Source organism: Chrysemys picta, chromosome 8 (genome assembly GCF_011386835.1).
Source record: "Chrysemys picta bellii isolate R12L10 chromosome 8, ASM1138683v2, whole genome shotgun sequence".
Classification (NCBI taxonomy): domain Eukaryota; kingdom Metazoa; phylum Chordata; order Testudines; family Emydidae; genus Chrysemys; species Chrysemys picta.
Genome location: NC_088798.1, coordinates 19,914,626 through 19,928,904, shown reverse-complemented (window position 1 = coordinate 19,928,904; position 14,279 = coordinate 19,914,626). Strand labels below are relative to the sequence as shown.

The 14,279-nt window shown below is 46.5% G+C and overlaps 1 protein-coding gene across 1 annotated transcript; it reads right to left on the bottom strand.

Annotated features, from left to right (window-relative positions):
• Positions 1-5,041: 5,041 nt before the first annotated feature.
• On the bottom strand, positions 5,042-10,312 carry GADD45A (growth arrest and DNA damage inducible alpha). Its single transcript, XM_005300111.5, has 4 exons — positions 10,066-10,312; positions 9,800-9,901; positions 8,996-9,215; positions 5,042-7,550 (listed from the first exon to the last, which is right to left on the bottom strand). The coding sequence occupies exons 1-4, from the start codon at positions 10,107-10,109 to the stop codon at positions 7,437-7,439; spliced, it is 480 nt and encodes a 159-aa protein (XP_005300168.1). The 5' UTR covers positions 10,110-10,312; the 3' UTR covers positions 5,042-7,436.
• Between the last annotated feature and the right edge of the window lie 3,967 nt (positions 10,313-14,279).

Genomic DNA, 14,279 nt, shown 5'->3' with positions numbered 1-14,279 from the left:
CTGGCCTTTCCCCTGAGGCCCCGCCACTGCACCATCTCTTCCCCAGGCCCTGCTCCTGTGCCATCTCTTCCCCGCAAGACCCTGCCCCCTGCTTGCTCCTCTCCGCCCTCTCCTCCCATCGCTCGCCCTTACGTCCGGTAAAAAATGGGGGGCATTTGCTGCAGCGAGAGAGCGGCTTAGCCTTTCGGTGCCGCTATACCCAGCGATGCAGGAGCCCGTGCACTAAATACCAGCAGATGCAGGAGGGCAACATCAGCATCGGTGCAGCGCTTGGTACCATGTCAACCTCTGTTGCCTCAAACTGTACGTCCACCAGTACTGTTGAAAGGGAAGCCTGCAATGTTGGTGGCACTACTTCCAACTCTGCACTGACTCCAACATCAGAGGGAGCAGCCCCTTCAGTCAGGGGAGGGAGAGTCACCCTCCTCTGAATTGGAGATTTGGCTCTTATGTTTCCCAACCCTGGAGCTGCTCTCACTACTCTCTGCTAAGGCACTACTCCCCTGCTAGGGAACCTTCATCAGGAGTAGTACCATCAAGTGGATGGCCAGGGGGTCACTGGACCCACTACCAGTCCAGTGGCCTTATTGGAACCTGTGGTTCCCCCCCTGGTTTCTAGGTCATACATGAGACGTTCCAGTTTTGTGTCCTCAGAGAGGCATGGGGCACCTACTCACCAGGCTCTACCTTTTCTATAGCCCAATACCGAGCAGCAAGAGATAGTTCAGGAGGACCCTGCTGGACATCTAGTGGAGAAAGAGCTGCCTCAGCCTGTGCGGGCCTCTTTATCCTCTCCTGATGAGGCATTCTCCTCAGGGGGCATTTAGCCTCCACCAGAGGACTATAAGGCCCACCAGGAGCTGTTAAAGAGGGTAGCCTTAAGCCTGGTGGAGGAGGCTAAAGAATCCTCACACTGCTTTGTTGACATTTTGGCCACAGCAAGGCCTTCAAGAGTGGCCTTACCTATTAACAAGGCAATTATAGACTTAAGGCTCTCTGGAAGACCTCCTTGTCCTTGCCCCCCCCCCCACCTTAAAAAGGGCTGAACATAAATACTATGTAGCTTCCCAGGGGGTTGAAATATATGTCTGTGGGAGCTGCTTTCCTGAAGAGACTATGAGTACAGGTCTACCCTTACCTGGACAACTTGCTAGTCAAAAGCTGGTCCAGGGCTCATGTTCGCTCCAATGTTTAACTCATCCAGTCAACCTTCAAAGCTTTAGGTCTACAGATCAGCTTAGACAGTTCTACCCTTTGTCCAGTGCAGAGGATGGAGTTTATAGGAACAGTGCTAGACTCTACTCAAGCCAGAGTTTTCCTTCCAGACACAAGATATCAAACAATTTGATCTATTGTGGCACATTTTAAGGTCTACCCTCAGCTTTTGCTGACTATGATGATGGATGTGTCTGCCCTGGAATGGGGAGCTCATCTGGGGACCCCTCCAAACTCAAGGTCCTGAAGGGATCTCTCTCTGCATATTAATGTCAGAGAGCTAAGGACTGTCTGCCTCTCCTCTTCACATGTTAAAGGGAAAAGCCTGTTTGTTCTCACAGACAACACTCTGGTGATGTTTTACCTCAACGGGCTGAGAGGTGCTCGCTCTTCCCTGCTTTGTCAGGAAACAATTCACTATGGAACTTTGGTTGAATTGGCAATGCAAATCTCAAAGCCTCTTACCTTCCAGGGGTGCAGAACAAGCTGGCGGACTGTCTAAGCAGATCATTTATGAACCACCATGAGATGTCTCTGCTCCTAAATGTGGCCAGATAAGTTTTTCAACAATGGGGACTCCCAGCTAGACTTATTTGCAAACAAAGCCAACAGGAACTGCCAAAAATTTTGCACCTTCCAGTTCCATCACAGAGGCTTTCCTAGATGAACAAGCTCTACTATGCTTTTCCTCCAATCCCACTCCTACAGAGAGTTGCTGTAAAGATCAAGTGGGACCAGGCCCAAGTTATATTAATAGCCCCAGCATGGCCATGACAGCACTGTTTCTCACTCTATTGGATCTGTCAGTGGCACCTCCAATTTCACTCCTGTTGCACCCAGACTTGATCTCCCAAGATCATGGTTGGCTGTTCCACCAAACCTGTGGGCCCCTCATTTAATGGCCTAGAGGCTCTATGGCTAAATCCTAGGGAGGAGTTTTGCTCAGAGCAAGTGCACCATGTCTTGTTAAATAGTAGAAAGCCCTCCACCAGAACTGCTTCCATATCAAAATGAAGGTGTTTTTCTGTCTGGTCTCCTCAATCCAGGGTCTTGCCAATGCAGTTCTCTACCATACATATCCTGGACTATCTATTGCACCTACAACAGCAGGGATTAGTGATTTCTGCTATCAAGGTCAACCTGGCAGCTTTCCATCCCCATGTGGATAACAATTCTATATTTTCTAATGATATGAGAATCAGATTTGTGAAGGGCTTTAACCTAATTTCGTTGAAGCTCATGGGGCCACCATTTGAGCCTGTATGAATGTGCTCCTTACTACACCTATCTCTGAGGGAGGCTTTTCTGGTAGTTATCACTTTGTCCAGGAGAGTGGCCAAACTGCATATTCTGATATCCAAAATGCTTTCTACGATCTTTTTTAAGGATAAGGTGTCCTTGCACCTTCATCTGAGATGTCTCTCTAAAGTGGTATCTCATTTTCATATTAACCAGTCAATTTACTTATGTGCATTTTATCCCAAACCACACATGAATAGAGAGAAGCAACATCTGCACACCTTAGACATTAGAAGAGTGTTGGCGTTCTACAGAGACAGGACAGTACAGTTTTGTTTGTCAGACCCAACTATTTGTGGCCTTAGCAAACAGAATGAAGGGTCTCCTGGTCACTTCAAAAAGAATTTCATCCTGGATCATTTCCTGCATTCATGTTTCCTGCTGGGCACACTGATGGCACATTCCACAAGATTGCAAGCAGCCTCGAGGGAAGTCCTTGCACAAGTCCCTATACAGGACATTTGTAGCGCAGCAACCTGGTCTTCAGTTCACATCTTCCCATCCCATGTTGCTGTTACTCAGTACTCCAGAGACGATGCTAAATTTGGCCAAGTTGTACTACAGTCTGTGTGCATGTGAATTCCAATCCCTCCTCCTATGTTACGGCTTGTGAGTCACCAGAAGTGGAATGCACATGTGCAATGACTCAGAAGAAAAAGCAGTTACTAACCTTTCGTAGCTGTTGTTCTTTGAGATGTGTTGCACATGCCCATTCCATGACCCACTCCTCTGCATCAGAGTTGCCTGGCAAGAAGGAACTGAGGGAGCTCAGGGGCAACTGGGCCCTTTATGCCGGCACGTAGCAGCAGAGGGTGCTTGAGCCGCCCCCAATGGATACCACAGAGGGAAAAATTTCCAATGGCTGTGCACGGGGCACGCACAGACCGTGAGTGGAATGGACATGTGCAGCACATCTTGAAGAATAACAGTTATGGAGGTTAGTAGCCATTTTCTCCATCTCCTCTGCTGAAACACAGCCTTGAGAAGAGTTGGAACAGGGCAACTATTCAGGATTAGCAACACTGCACAAGCTTCAGGTGGTGAAATGAATAACTGCTACAATTGACATTACAATTGAGATTTTTGTTTGTGATTACAAAACAACTAACTTGGACAGTCAACCTATGGAACTCATTGTCAGGGGATGTTGTGGAGGCCAAAAGTATAACTGGATTCAAAAAAAGAATTTAAAAAGTTCATGGAAGATAGATCCATCTATGACTATTAGCCAAAATGGTCAGGGATGCCACCCCATGCATTGGGTTTTCCTAACCCTCTGACTGCCAGAAGCTGAGACTGGATGACAGGGGATGGATCAGTTGATAAATTGTGCTGTTCTGTTCATTCCCTCTGAAGCAATCACCGGCCACTGTCGGAAGCCAGGATACTGGGCTAGATGGAGCATTGGTCTAACCCACTATGTCCATTCTTATGTTCTAAGTCTGGGGAAAAGTGACTAGACATGGAAACTCTGCTTCCATGCCCTTCAGATTTGTGATTGGGACAGATCTCACACAGCAGTACGTTTTAAGATCTATACTATTTTATTCTCCCTAGGCTTTTATACTGTGCCAATTGCTATGTTGTCTGGGCACTGTTAATGTAAGACTCCAAATATGCTACAAGTCTATCCATGCCCACTCATAGTGGTTTGGCACATTTAGGAGTGTCTGTATTCTCACACACTGTCAGTCTGTGCTGTGCTTCCCTAATAATCTTTTATAACACTACTAACAAAAAAGACAGTGTTAGACCAGGTGGATGCTCCTAACAGTGCTGGACAAATTTCTGCTCACACCATTAGATTGGTTGTGGAGATGGGGCTTTAATGCCTGATCAGGATAAAATGAAGCTACTGGCTCGGGACAGATAGGGATTGTAGCTAATCCTCCAGATACTGATTCCAACATTCGTTACACCATTTACCTTATTGACTCAGGAACTAGCAACAAAAGGAACAAAGCCTGGGACACGGAGTTGAAGAAAGATTAAAGATCTAGCAGCCTCCAATTGCATGTTTATAGTCATCCCTTAAATATATGTGACTAAACTGTTTCCTTAATATCTTCAATTCTGCTTCTAAATTACCTCCAGCACAACAGGAAGAGAGGGTATTTTTGATATGGGCATGAGTCGGGGGGCGGGAGGGAATCTCTAACACATTAAGTCTTCAGTGTGTATTTACTTTTGAAATGCTGATAGTAAATTTAAATGCCATGGTAAAGCAGCACATCAGAATTTAAAGAGACACTGTCAAATTAAAAATGTTTTCCAAAAATTCCTTTCCTTTATCACTAATGCTGTCTTAGAATAATTTACTCTTCACCCTTTCTGCTGTAAATTTATCAGTGTCACTTGTGGTTAGAATCACTGTCACATTCTGGTGATCCTGCACTTATGTCATATGTGGGATGCAAACACTGCAGGGGAATGTTTAAACCTGAACTAAAAAACTGTTACTGGCTTTGTTTCAAATGACAAAATGTTTCTATTAAGTCTGGAAAAAAATTAGTAAATGGGGGCCATAAACATTTCCTTTTAACTTTATTATTTGTATCACTGTAGCCATTAGGACTAGTAATGGCCCACAACCCTGTTTTGCTAGGGCTGGAAAGACATAGTCCCTGCTCCACAGAATTTACAGTAAAAGAAGACAAAACAACAGATGGGAAGTACAAGGAAACAATGAGACAATATTCGTTAGCATGACAGGTAGTAATCTCAGAACACCCGTGGTCTCAATATTGTCAATTTTTTTGTAGGCATCGGGACAAAGGAGAGTTTTGAGGCGGGATTTAGCTTTGCAGATGTTTATAGGGAACTTCTCTGAGGCATGCAGAAAGTATATTCTTTGCAGCAGTAATCAGAAGGGATATTAAATGGGGCAAGTTAACCCACTGAGGCCTTAATCCTTCAAAAATTTACACATGTACTTTATTCCCAGAAATGGGACTCCTCCCAGGATTAAAGTTAAGTATGTGTGTAACGACATTTGCCGGATCAGGACTCAAGTTTGCAATTAGCTAAAAGCAGCTGTCTTATAGTGCAAGATTCTCACATGCTGAGATAGCAAGTGCATCAAAAAGGGTCTAAAGTTAGGTGTCAGATGTTGTCTCCTACCAAACACTGACCCTAATAGAATATGAACCAGCAAATGAAACTTTTGTATTGCATACAGTTTGGCCCTACAATTAGTCTGTGTTTCCCAGAACCATACTAAAATTGGCCATATTCTGCCTTGCCTTACCCATAGTACAAACTCAGTCTGGTCATTGGGGGAATCCACAGGTTAAATGAGGGCAGAATTTGGTTGGTCTCTATGGATTGCCTGTCAGTCGTCTTTTACATGCAGTTAATCTGGACACAAGGCTTGCTGCAGAAAGAATGCCATTTGCAGGGTTATACTGGCTGCTATGTAACCCCCAGGCCATGTGTCTGAAGTAGATGTCCTGCTGTCCAAAGGTCAAATGTAACTAGGCCTGAAACCAGGTAGAAGCAGCATATAGAGCATGAGGAGAGTCTTCCCAGGTAGGAATGCTAAAATGACAATCCTTCCAGGGTTTCTGGAAAATGACCCTGGCCAAAGATGGATTAGCCTCTAAGTTCCTTCTTGGCCTGTAAGGCCTTCTTCATCAGGTCCTGTACAGTTGGGCTGTAAGGAATATGGGTGCATGTTGCTGATGGAGAGATTCTAATGGCTAACTCACCCACCCCCACTCTTTTCTCTTTCTTTGTGGTGGCTGCTCCATACCATCTAAGCATAGATTCCTTGTAACAGAACTGGCAGTGTTTGTCCTTATCTCCCCATCCCGCTAACAGGTGTTGATCCAGCAGGGAAAGTCTTAAGTGGGTTTTACTGACTCAGAGCAGGTGCCTTGTTACCCTTCTCAAATACAAAGGAGGTAGGAGTTGCTAAGCAGTTCATGGACCAAGACATGAACTGCTTTTCAGCATAGGAACCTTGGTGTAAAATTCTCAAAAGCACCTAACTCATTGACTTTCAATAGGACCTGGGCTCCTAAGTTACTTAGGTGCTTTTGAAGTGCTTGAATAATACATAGCAGACCCCACTCTCAGCAATGTACTTTTTTTTTTTTTTTTTAAACTATGACAGGGTTTAGGAATTAAACCCACATCCCACATTCAGGCTTGGTCCTGTAACTTCTGTGTATATAAAACTCCTGTGTGCTAAAATGAACTGTAGCTGCAGAATCAGCCCCTAGCATTGCAGAGTATTGAATCTGGCAAGAAAGTAAAAGCTAACACTAGGATTTTTGAGATTTTTAAATTTTTATTTCAGTAAAATAAACACCATCCAGTTTCAAACAAATTTATATTAAAATGTAGCTGTTTTAACATTTTATTTTATTAAAAAAAGTGGTGTAGTTGTATACCTGTTGCTTAAGGGTATTCTGGTTCTGAAGTTCATAGCATAAATAAAATCTTCGTCAATATCATAAAATAACTTAGTATATCTTAGAATAAAACCTTGAGCATCAACGTCCCAAAATACAATAAATTTTTTTAAAAAGTTTTGATTAACCTTTTTGCTCTTTCGTGTTAAAGGTGTTTTAAACCAGAAACTACTAGTTGCACTTTTAAAACTTCAACGTGTTTGGTGCATTTTGAAAGTAACTCAACCATGCAGCTTCTTAAATCTTCCTGCCTGGTTTTTAGTTCCTTTAGTGACACACTTGCTTAACTCTTTCAGCACAGGTTCTTTTTTCATTCCCATAACTTTCTGGCTGCAAAGTCAACTTCCTTCAGTCCCACACACCATGTTGTTCAATCTCAGTCTACCCACTTGACATCAGTTGTTTGTAATCCGTTCGTCAGGTATAGGGATTTACTTCCTGACCAACTGCTAAAGTATTTCAAAATTTCAGTGCAATTTTGTTCAATTAGTTTTCATCCAAATGCCATCATCGCTCAGGGAGATTAATCACTGGGACCCACTGATCCTTGTAGCGATTTTCCTGGCAAAAGCAAATCAGCTGACTCAGTGCTGGATCCTTCCATTGAGATGCATGGGGATTCTGGAAAAAAATAGAGTTGTTTCAAAACAAAACTGAATGGTCTTAAATCACTAGTGCAGAAAGATGGTGCTACTAACTAAGATACAACTAACATCCAAATGCAAAGCTAAGCTGGATCCTTGAACTCAGATTGTAGTTTGATACAAATAGTCTCCTCAAGCCCTTTAGAGGTTTTGTGAAATCCTGTGCTATATACATGATTTGCAACAGGGATTCAACATTTAAAAGCTGAGTAAGGGCTTCAGAATTTGGCTGTGGTGGTGGTGTGATCTAATGGTCAGAGCATTTTAAATACATTCCTAGTTTATGTACTGGCATGTCTTGAAATTTTGTTTCATTCTAGTGTTAATCTTGGTGAAAACCACACACAAACATTAATAATCTGGCTTCTTATTTGAAAATGCAGGATTATATATGATGGGCCATAACTCCCACTCATTTCAGTGAGAGTTCCATGAGAGTGTCAGGATATTGTAGAGAAGTGGCAGAAAATAGCTTTAACATTATACTGCACCTATACTATTGCATCTAAACCTATAACCCAGAACAGCAAAGCAAACAAGACCACTTAAGATTCCTTTCATGTTTCTTCTGCAGTATGGGCATAATGGAAATACTGAACAAGTGTTTTGAGGATTATTTTTAGTATAGGGAAAAATATTAAAATAGGAGCTGCATGAATATAAACTTCCTCTACTTTTTAAACAGAAAATTATTGATCCATTTCCTGCTCTGTCTCTCTAAAGAGCAGATTGAGTTGAATTATTTCCCTATTTTTCTCCAGAGAAATGTACACAGTAACTTTTGACCCTGGGCTAGAGTTAAAAAATTACTAAAGTGTTCAGGCTTGCCAAAAACCTTCAATGAAAATTTCTTCCCACTCCAAAAGCTTCTTCTAAAAGCAACTAACCTGTGCTATCTAATCTCTACTCTGAACCTATTTGTAATAAGGAATAACAAATAGAAGAGGCTGCTGTAGCAAGGTGACTCATGGGGATCTCTCTGCTACTGGCAGGATCTTGAACATGTTTGAACATGCCCATATGGGGAAAATCTTTGATTAAATCAGGAACAGCTCTGATCCAATGTCCTTAGTTCAGGAAATAACGAAGTAGGGAAAAGGGCATGTCATTCCCCATAACAAGCTAAAGATAGGCCTGATCTAAGTCCCAGATCTGAGCACTCCCAGATCTGGGGGTGGAGGGCGTAAACCCAGATTTGAATATATAATGGGCAAAACCCTAGATCCCAAACTCCATAAAGCTGTGGGTGTGTTCAATATCTTACCCAAATGCATATCTTAGCTCATCTCTAAAGCAAATCCAACTGTAATCAGGTGAGAAACAGGCCTCTGAGACCCAGTTTAAGCAGCAGAAAGGGAGCTCTGTGCCAGTGAGTCTTTTGTGCTCCTGCTACTGGGGAGGGAGGAGGGGATGGTCACTTACTGTGACAAGCACACAGTGCAGGTCTGCAGGCTGCTCAGCTCCCCCACTTGCCCCCAGAAGCAGCAGCTCAGCCAGTCGGCCTGGGTTGCTCACTCGCAGAATGTTAATGTCATTCTCACAGCAGAAAGCCTGGATCAGGGTGAAGTGGATTTGCAAAGCAACATCCCGATCATCCTCCTCATCTGCCGCTAGCAAACAAAGCACCACATTATCCGGATCCCTGAAGGATGAAACAATACAGCCCGATTAGTCACAGCTAACACACAATTACATATTTATCACAGACACACACGGATGAAACAAACAATGTCACAGCTTATACATATGCAGAAGCTACTATGCAGGCTGATGGTGTGTCTCAGCCACGAGCAACCAAATGTAGGTATGTTCACAAGGTGAGACCTGTGTACATACAGTGCATACATGTAATCAATACAGATGCATCCCTATTTATCTGCTTTACATGCACACAGGTGTACTTCCCCCCCCCCCCCGTCCCCGCACTACACGCACACAGGTGTACTTCCCCCAACGTTGTACATGCACACAGGTGTACTCCCCCCCGGCCCCGCACTACACGCACACAGGTGTACTCCCCCCCGGCCCCGCACTACACGCACACAGGTGTACTCCCCCCCGGCCCCGCACTACACGCACAGAGATGTGCTCTCCGCACACCAGGGGTGTGAGGCGGTTAGCCCAGCACAGCGCACAGGCTGTGCCCAGGGGCACCTCGCCCCGGGGAACAGGGGATTACCAGACAACAGCAGAAGGCAGCCGGGGGCCTCTGGCCTCCCCACTTACACGTTGAGCAGCTTGGCAGCCTCGTAGACCCCGACGGTGACGCGCCTCTGATTCAGGGCTTTGCTGAGAAGTTCCTCCAGCGCGCTCCCCGGCGTCTCCATCCTGAGAGCAGCAAGAACAAGCCGAGGCTCCCGTCAGCCACCCCCGGGCAGAGTCCTCGCTGCGCCCGCCCCGGCATCCCCTCGTCCCCCCGGCGGTGCGATCGGCTGACAGGCAGCCCCGCAGCGCTACCGTCCCGCCGCGAGCAGCCCCCCGCCCCGCGGTACCTGCCCATCGCCTGCTGCTCTCCAGGCAGCTCCTCCAAAGTCATAGTGCAGCCGTGGGTAGCGCCGGAGCGTGCCCCGCCCCGCCCGACACACCGGCGGGGGCCCTGCCGCGACCCTCACACGAACTTGCACCTCCCCAGCTGCAGCCCCTGCCCCCGCCGAGCCGCCTACACCCGCCAGCAGCGCCGCAGCCTCTGAGGGACAAAGGCGGCCTCGGCCGGGGTTATCCTGCCAACATCCAGCCAACCGTCTCCTTCCTCATTTGCATGCGGCCGCCCCATTGGGCCATGCAAATGTGGTTTCGCGGCCCGCTTGCCCCTTTTGCCCGGGCCCCGCTGGTGAAAGGAGGGGGCTGGGAAGCCGGGCGCGGGACGACAGCAGGCTCTTCTCCTGCCGATTGGCGGGGCAAATGGGTTGGGAGGCGGGGTCTGCGGTGGCAGGGCGCTGTCCATCATCCCTGCAGCCTCTGTGGGCTGCTTCAGCTGTTTTTCTGGTCGGTGCACATTCTCCCCACTGTGTGTGGGGGAGGGGGCTGCTGGGCAAAGCTGTTGCCGGGGCTTAGTGCTCGCAAAGCACCAGGACAATAGTAGTTGTTAGTAGCAGGTTAGAAAAGCCAAGTGTAGCTGCTCGCGTGCAGCGCGTTGTCCCTTCCAGCTGCTGTTCATTGAACTCCTGCATTGAATTCAATGAGGGAAGCATTTCAGTAGTGGGGTGTGTGACCTGCCACCCAGATGTCACAGGGCATGGGCAGGGGAGGGACCCGGTTTCTGTATCCACCTCGGCTGCTGCATGACTTTGGCATGCATATGGCTCCATTTGGAGAGGTGTTAAGTACCCCCAGCCCCCCCTTGACTTCCCTGTAGCTGTTGACTTGCAATGGGAGCTGGGGGTGCCCAGTGCACCTTTTAAAAAAAAAAAAATCTGGTTTCTGTGCCTCAGTTTCCCCATCTGAACACCTCCCAGGGATGTTGTGTGACTTGGTTCATTAATGCTGGTGAAAGTTGTATGAGAACCTCAGATGGCAGGTGCTTAGGAAACACAAAACAGTATTATTGGGCACGTGGTTATTATGTAGGGTGACCAGACAGCAAGTGTGAAAAATTGGGACGGGGGTGGGGAGTAATAGGAACCTATATAAGAAAAAGACCCAAAAATCGGGACTGTTCCTATAAAATCGGGACATCTGGTCACCCTATTATTATGGCATACCCATTTTTAACATATATTTGAAGAATGCCATTGTAAGTGTTACTAATAGTATTCATTAACATCAGAAGAGAGGTCACCAGTCACTTGTAATATAAGACAGTGATTGTGAAGCAGCTGTAACTAGAAAGTAGGGGCCAGATTCTCAGCTGATATAAATTGGCATAGCTCCATCTAAGTCAAAGTAACTATGTGGATTTATACAAGCTCAGGATCTGGCCCTTGACTCCTAAAAATCAGGACTCCATAGGCTTAGTAAGCCAAAAATTGTCTATGCCCACAAATACCCACTGAGGGCTCAATGCTGCAAGGTGCTGAATGCTCTGGCACTAATCCACAAAAGCACTTAATATTTAAGCATGTGCTTTTCTGGGTCAGGGCCAGAATGCTGATATGGCAGATCCAACCCTTTGCTAGCCCCTGGTTACAGTCAGGGGGAGCTGGGTTACTGGGAATTTTCCAGTTTATGGGACCTGTCTTCCCCTCCTGGTTGGGTTAGTCTCAGTTTCTCTGAGTGAGTACTGGAAGACATGGCAGCCTCATTGGCCTTGTGTGCTGCTCTGGAGCTCCTGAGGGCCATTTCTCAGCCGTGCACTCTGACATCATTTCCTGCCTGTGACACAGCAGCTCCATTTCTGTCTCCTGTCTTCAGTTTAGGTCACTTTCCTGCACCCCTCATGTCCAGCCCCATCTATTGTTGAACTCCAGGCATATTTTTAAATTCCTTCTCTCTACCATAGGGCCTCCATTTCTGGCCTCCAACCTTCTCCAGCTACTTCTCTTCTGATTTCTGCCCCTCCCCCTTCCAACAGATCCTTTTTGACCTTCAGGTTCCCCATTCCCCTGGCAAGATGTCTCCCCTCTCTTTTCGCCACCCTGTGATAGAAGTGGGAAGAGAACGAGCAAGGAAAGAGACATTGGAGAGGATAAGTGGGAGACTGAGAAGAAGCTTGAGAGAGAGCTGATGCAAGAGAAGAGGAAAGCTGTGTAAGTAATGCTGGTTGGAGGAAGAGGGAAAGCATAGGGAGCAGAGAACGGAGAGAGAAGATAAAGCACCAAGAACTTGGGGTGACAGAAACTCAGAGCAGCAATAAGGAAGTAAGGTTGGACTAAAATTAAAAAGGGAGCAAAGCCTGCAAGAGGTGGGGCTGAGACTGACTAAAGGGAGCACTGGGATGTAAGGACTGTTTTCTCCCACTTCATCCTTTACTGTAACAGTCCTGGTTTCTCTTCTGGAGGTGGGGCACATGGCTAGCTCTGGAGGGCAGTGTCATAAGTGCCTCTTAATGTCCAGTCAGAGCACTGGCCTCTCCACCCACAACCTACCATGGCAGTTGCCCTGGTTTTCCACTTCAAAAATCTGATCTCCCTAGTTAAGGGTTGGTAACTGGAGGAAAAACAATAGACTGGAAATAAGTAAGTGGTAAGTGCGTATCAGACCAAGTCACTCTAAGTATTCCCATTCATGCACTGAAATGCATTTCTCAACTCTTCCTCACTTCTGTACCACCCAAATCTGTTATCTCACATTTATTACAGTAAGTTAATGACGTAAGATTATGCTGACTCATGCTGTAGAAATGACAGAAAACTGTCTCTAGGCCAGCAGTTCTCAACCTATGGGCCGCATGCAGCCCAATTATCACACAGCTGTGGCCCAGCTGTGTGCTAAAGGCCGCCGGGCCGCACAGCGTGGTCTGGGGCTACCGGCAGGCCCCGCACAGCAGGAGTCTGGGGTCCAGGGCTGCCGCCCGGCTCCACACAGCAGAGGTCTGGGGTCACCGCACAGCTCCAGAGGGTCCAGGTCTGAGGCTGCTGGCCAGCCCTGAGGGGTTGGGGTCTGGGCTGCTGCCTGGCTGCCCTACCACCCAGCCCCCTGCGGCGGGGTCCAGCAACTCGGGGCTGCTGCACGGCCCTGCACGGCGGGATCCGGGGTCCCTGCTGCCTGACCCCACCCAGGGCTCCGCTCCTGTCCCCACTCCGTGGAGGGGTCTCTTGGCAGGTGGTGCTGGGCATAGGGGTCAGTGGGGAGAGGTTCAGGAAGGGGGGAGGTGCTGTTATTGGCTAAAGCAAGAAGATGCCCAAAGGTAAAGTCAGTGACATCTGTGTTGGCAATCAGGGCTGAATCTGTTTTAAAAAATCCTGAAATATGAAGTCATATCACCATTAGAAGTGTGAAGTGACTGAACTTGTACTTTCCTTGAGAGGGGAGCAGTGATAGCTCGTTGACTGAAATCACACTTTAGACTTTGTGCCGCACAATGGGCAGCCCCTGAGAAAAGAAATGACTCTCATATCATTTTAAGGCCCACATTCAATCGTCTACTGGGGATAAATATACATGCAAGCCAGGTCTAGCCCTTGGCCAATTGCCAATACAGCTCTCAGTGACATTACATTCAGGTGCCTCTGATTTAGCATAGGTACAAAGTTTTCTATCATATCCATTGCATGAATCAGCATTATGTCAATAATTCACTGTGATAAAAGTGAGATAGAAACTATGGGTGGCACGGAGGTGAGTTGGTGCTTAAAATGAGGGAGTTGGGCGCTGCATTTCGCTGCATAATTGGGAATGTTTTAGGCTGAGTTAATTTGGTATGTGCTTAGTACCAGGATCGAGGATGTCACTCTGGTTTCTACTCAGATAACTGAGAGAAACATTTGGCCCAATGATATCACTTTTCCTTCTGTACCAGAATTTCTTAAGTGCAATAGTGCCAACCCCAAGCATTCAAAAATCACAAGCTAGGCCCCCCCAAAATCATAACACTGGCTTAAAAATAATGATTTTTTTAAAAAAATTGGGCTTCTCTTTAATTTGCCATCCTGTTTCTAGGCCTTTAGGGTACACTCAAGTCACATTTTTCAAGTTGTTCTTCACAACCAGGGGGGCTAGAGACTTATTTTGCTTTTTTTAATGAAAGTTGAGATACTCGGCTCATAATCTGACTCCAACAGCTGGGGCTTTAAAAACAAAGCACAAAATATTGCGGGACTTCCAATAC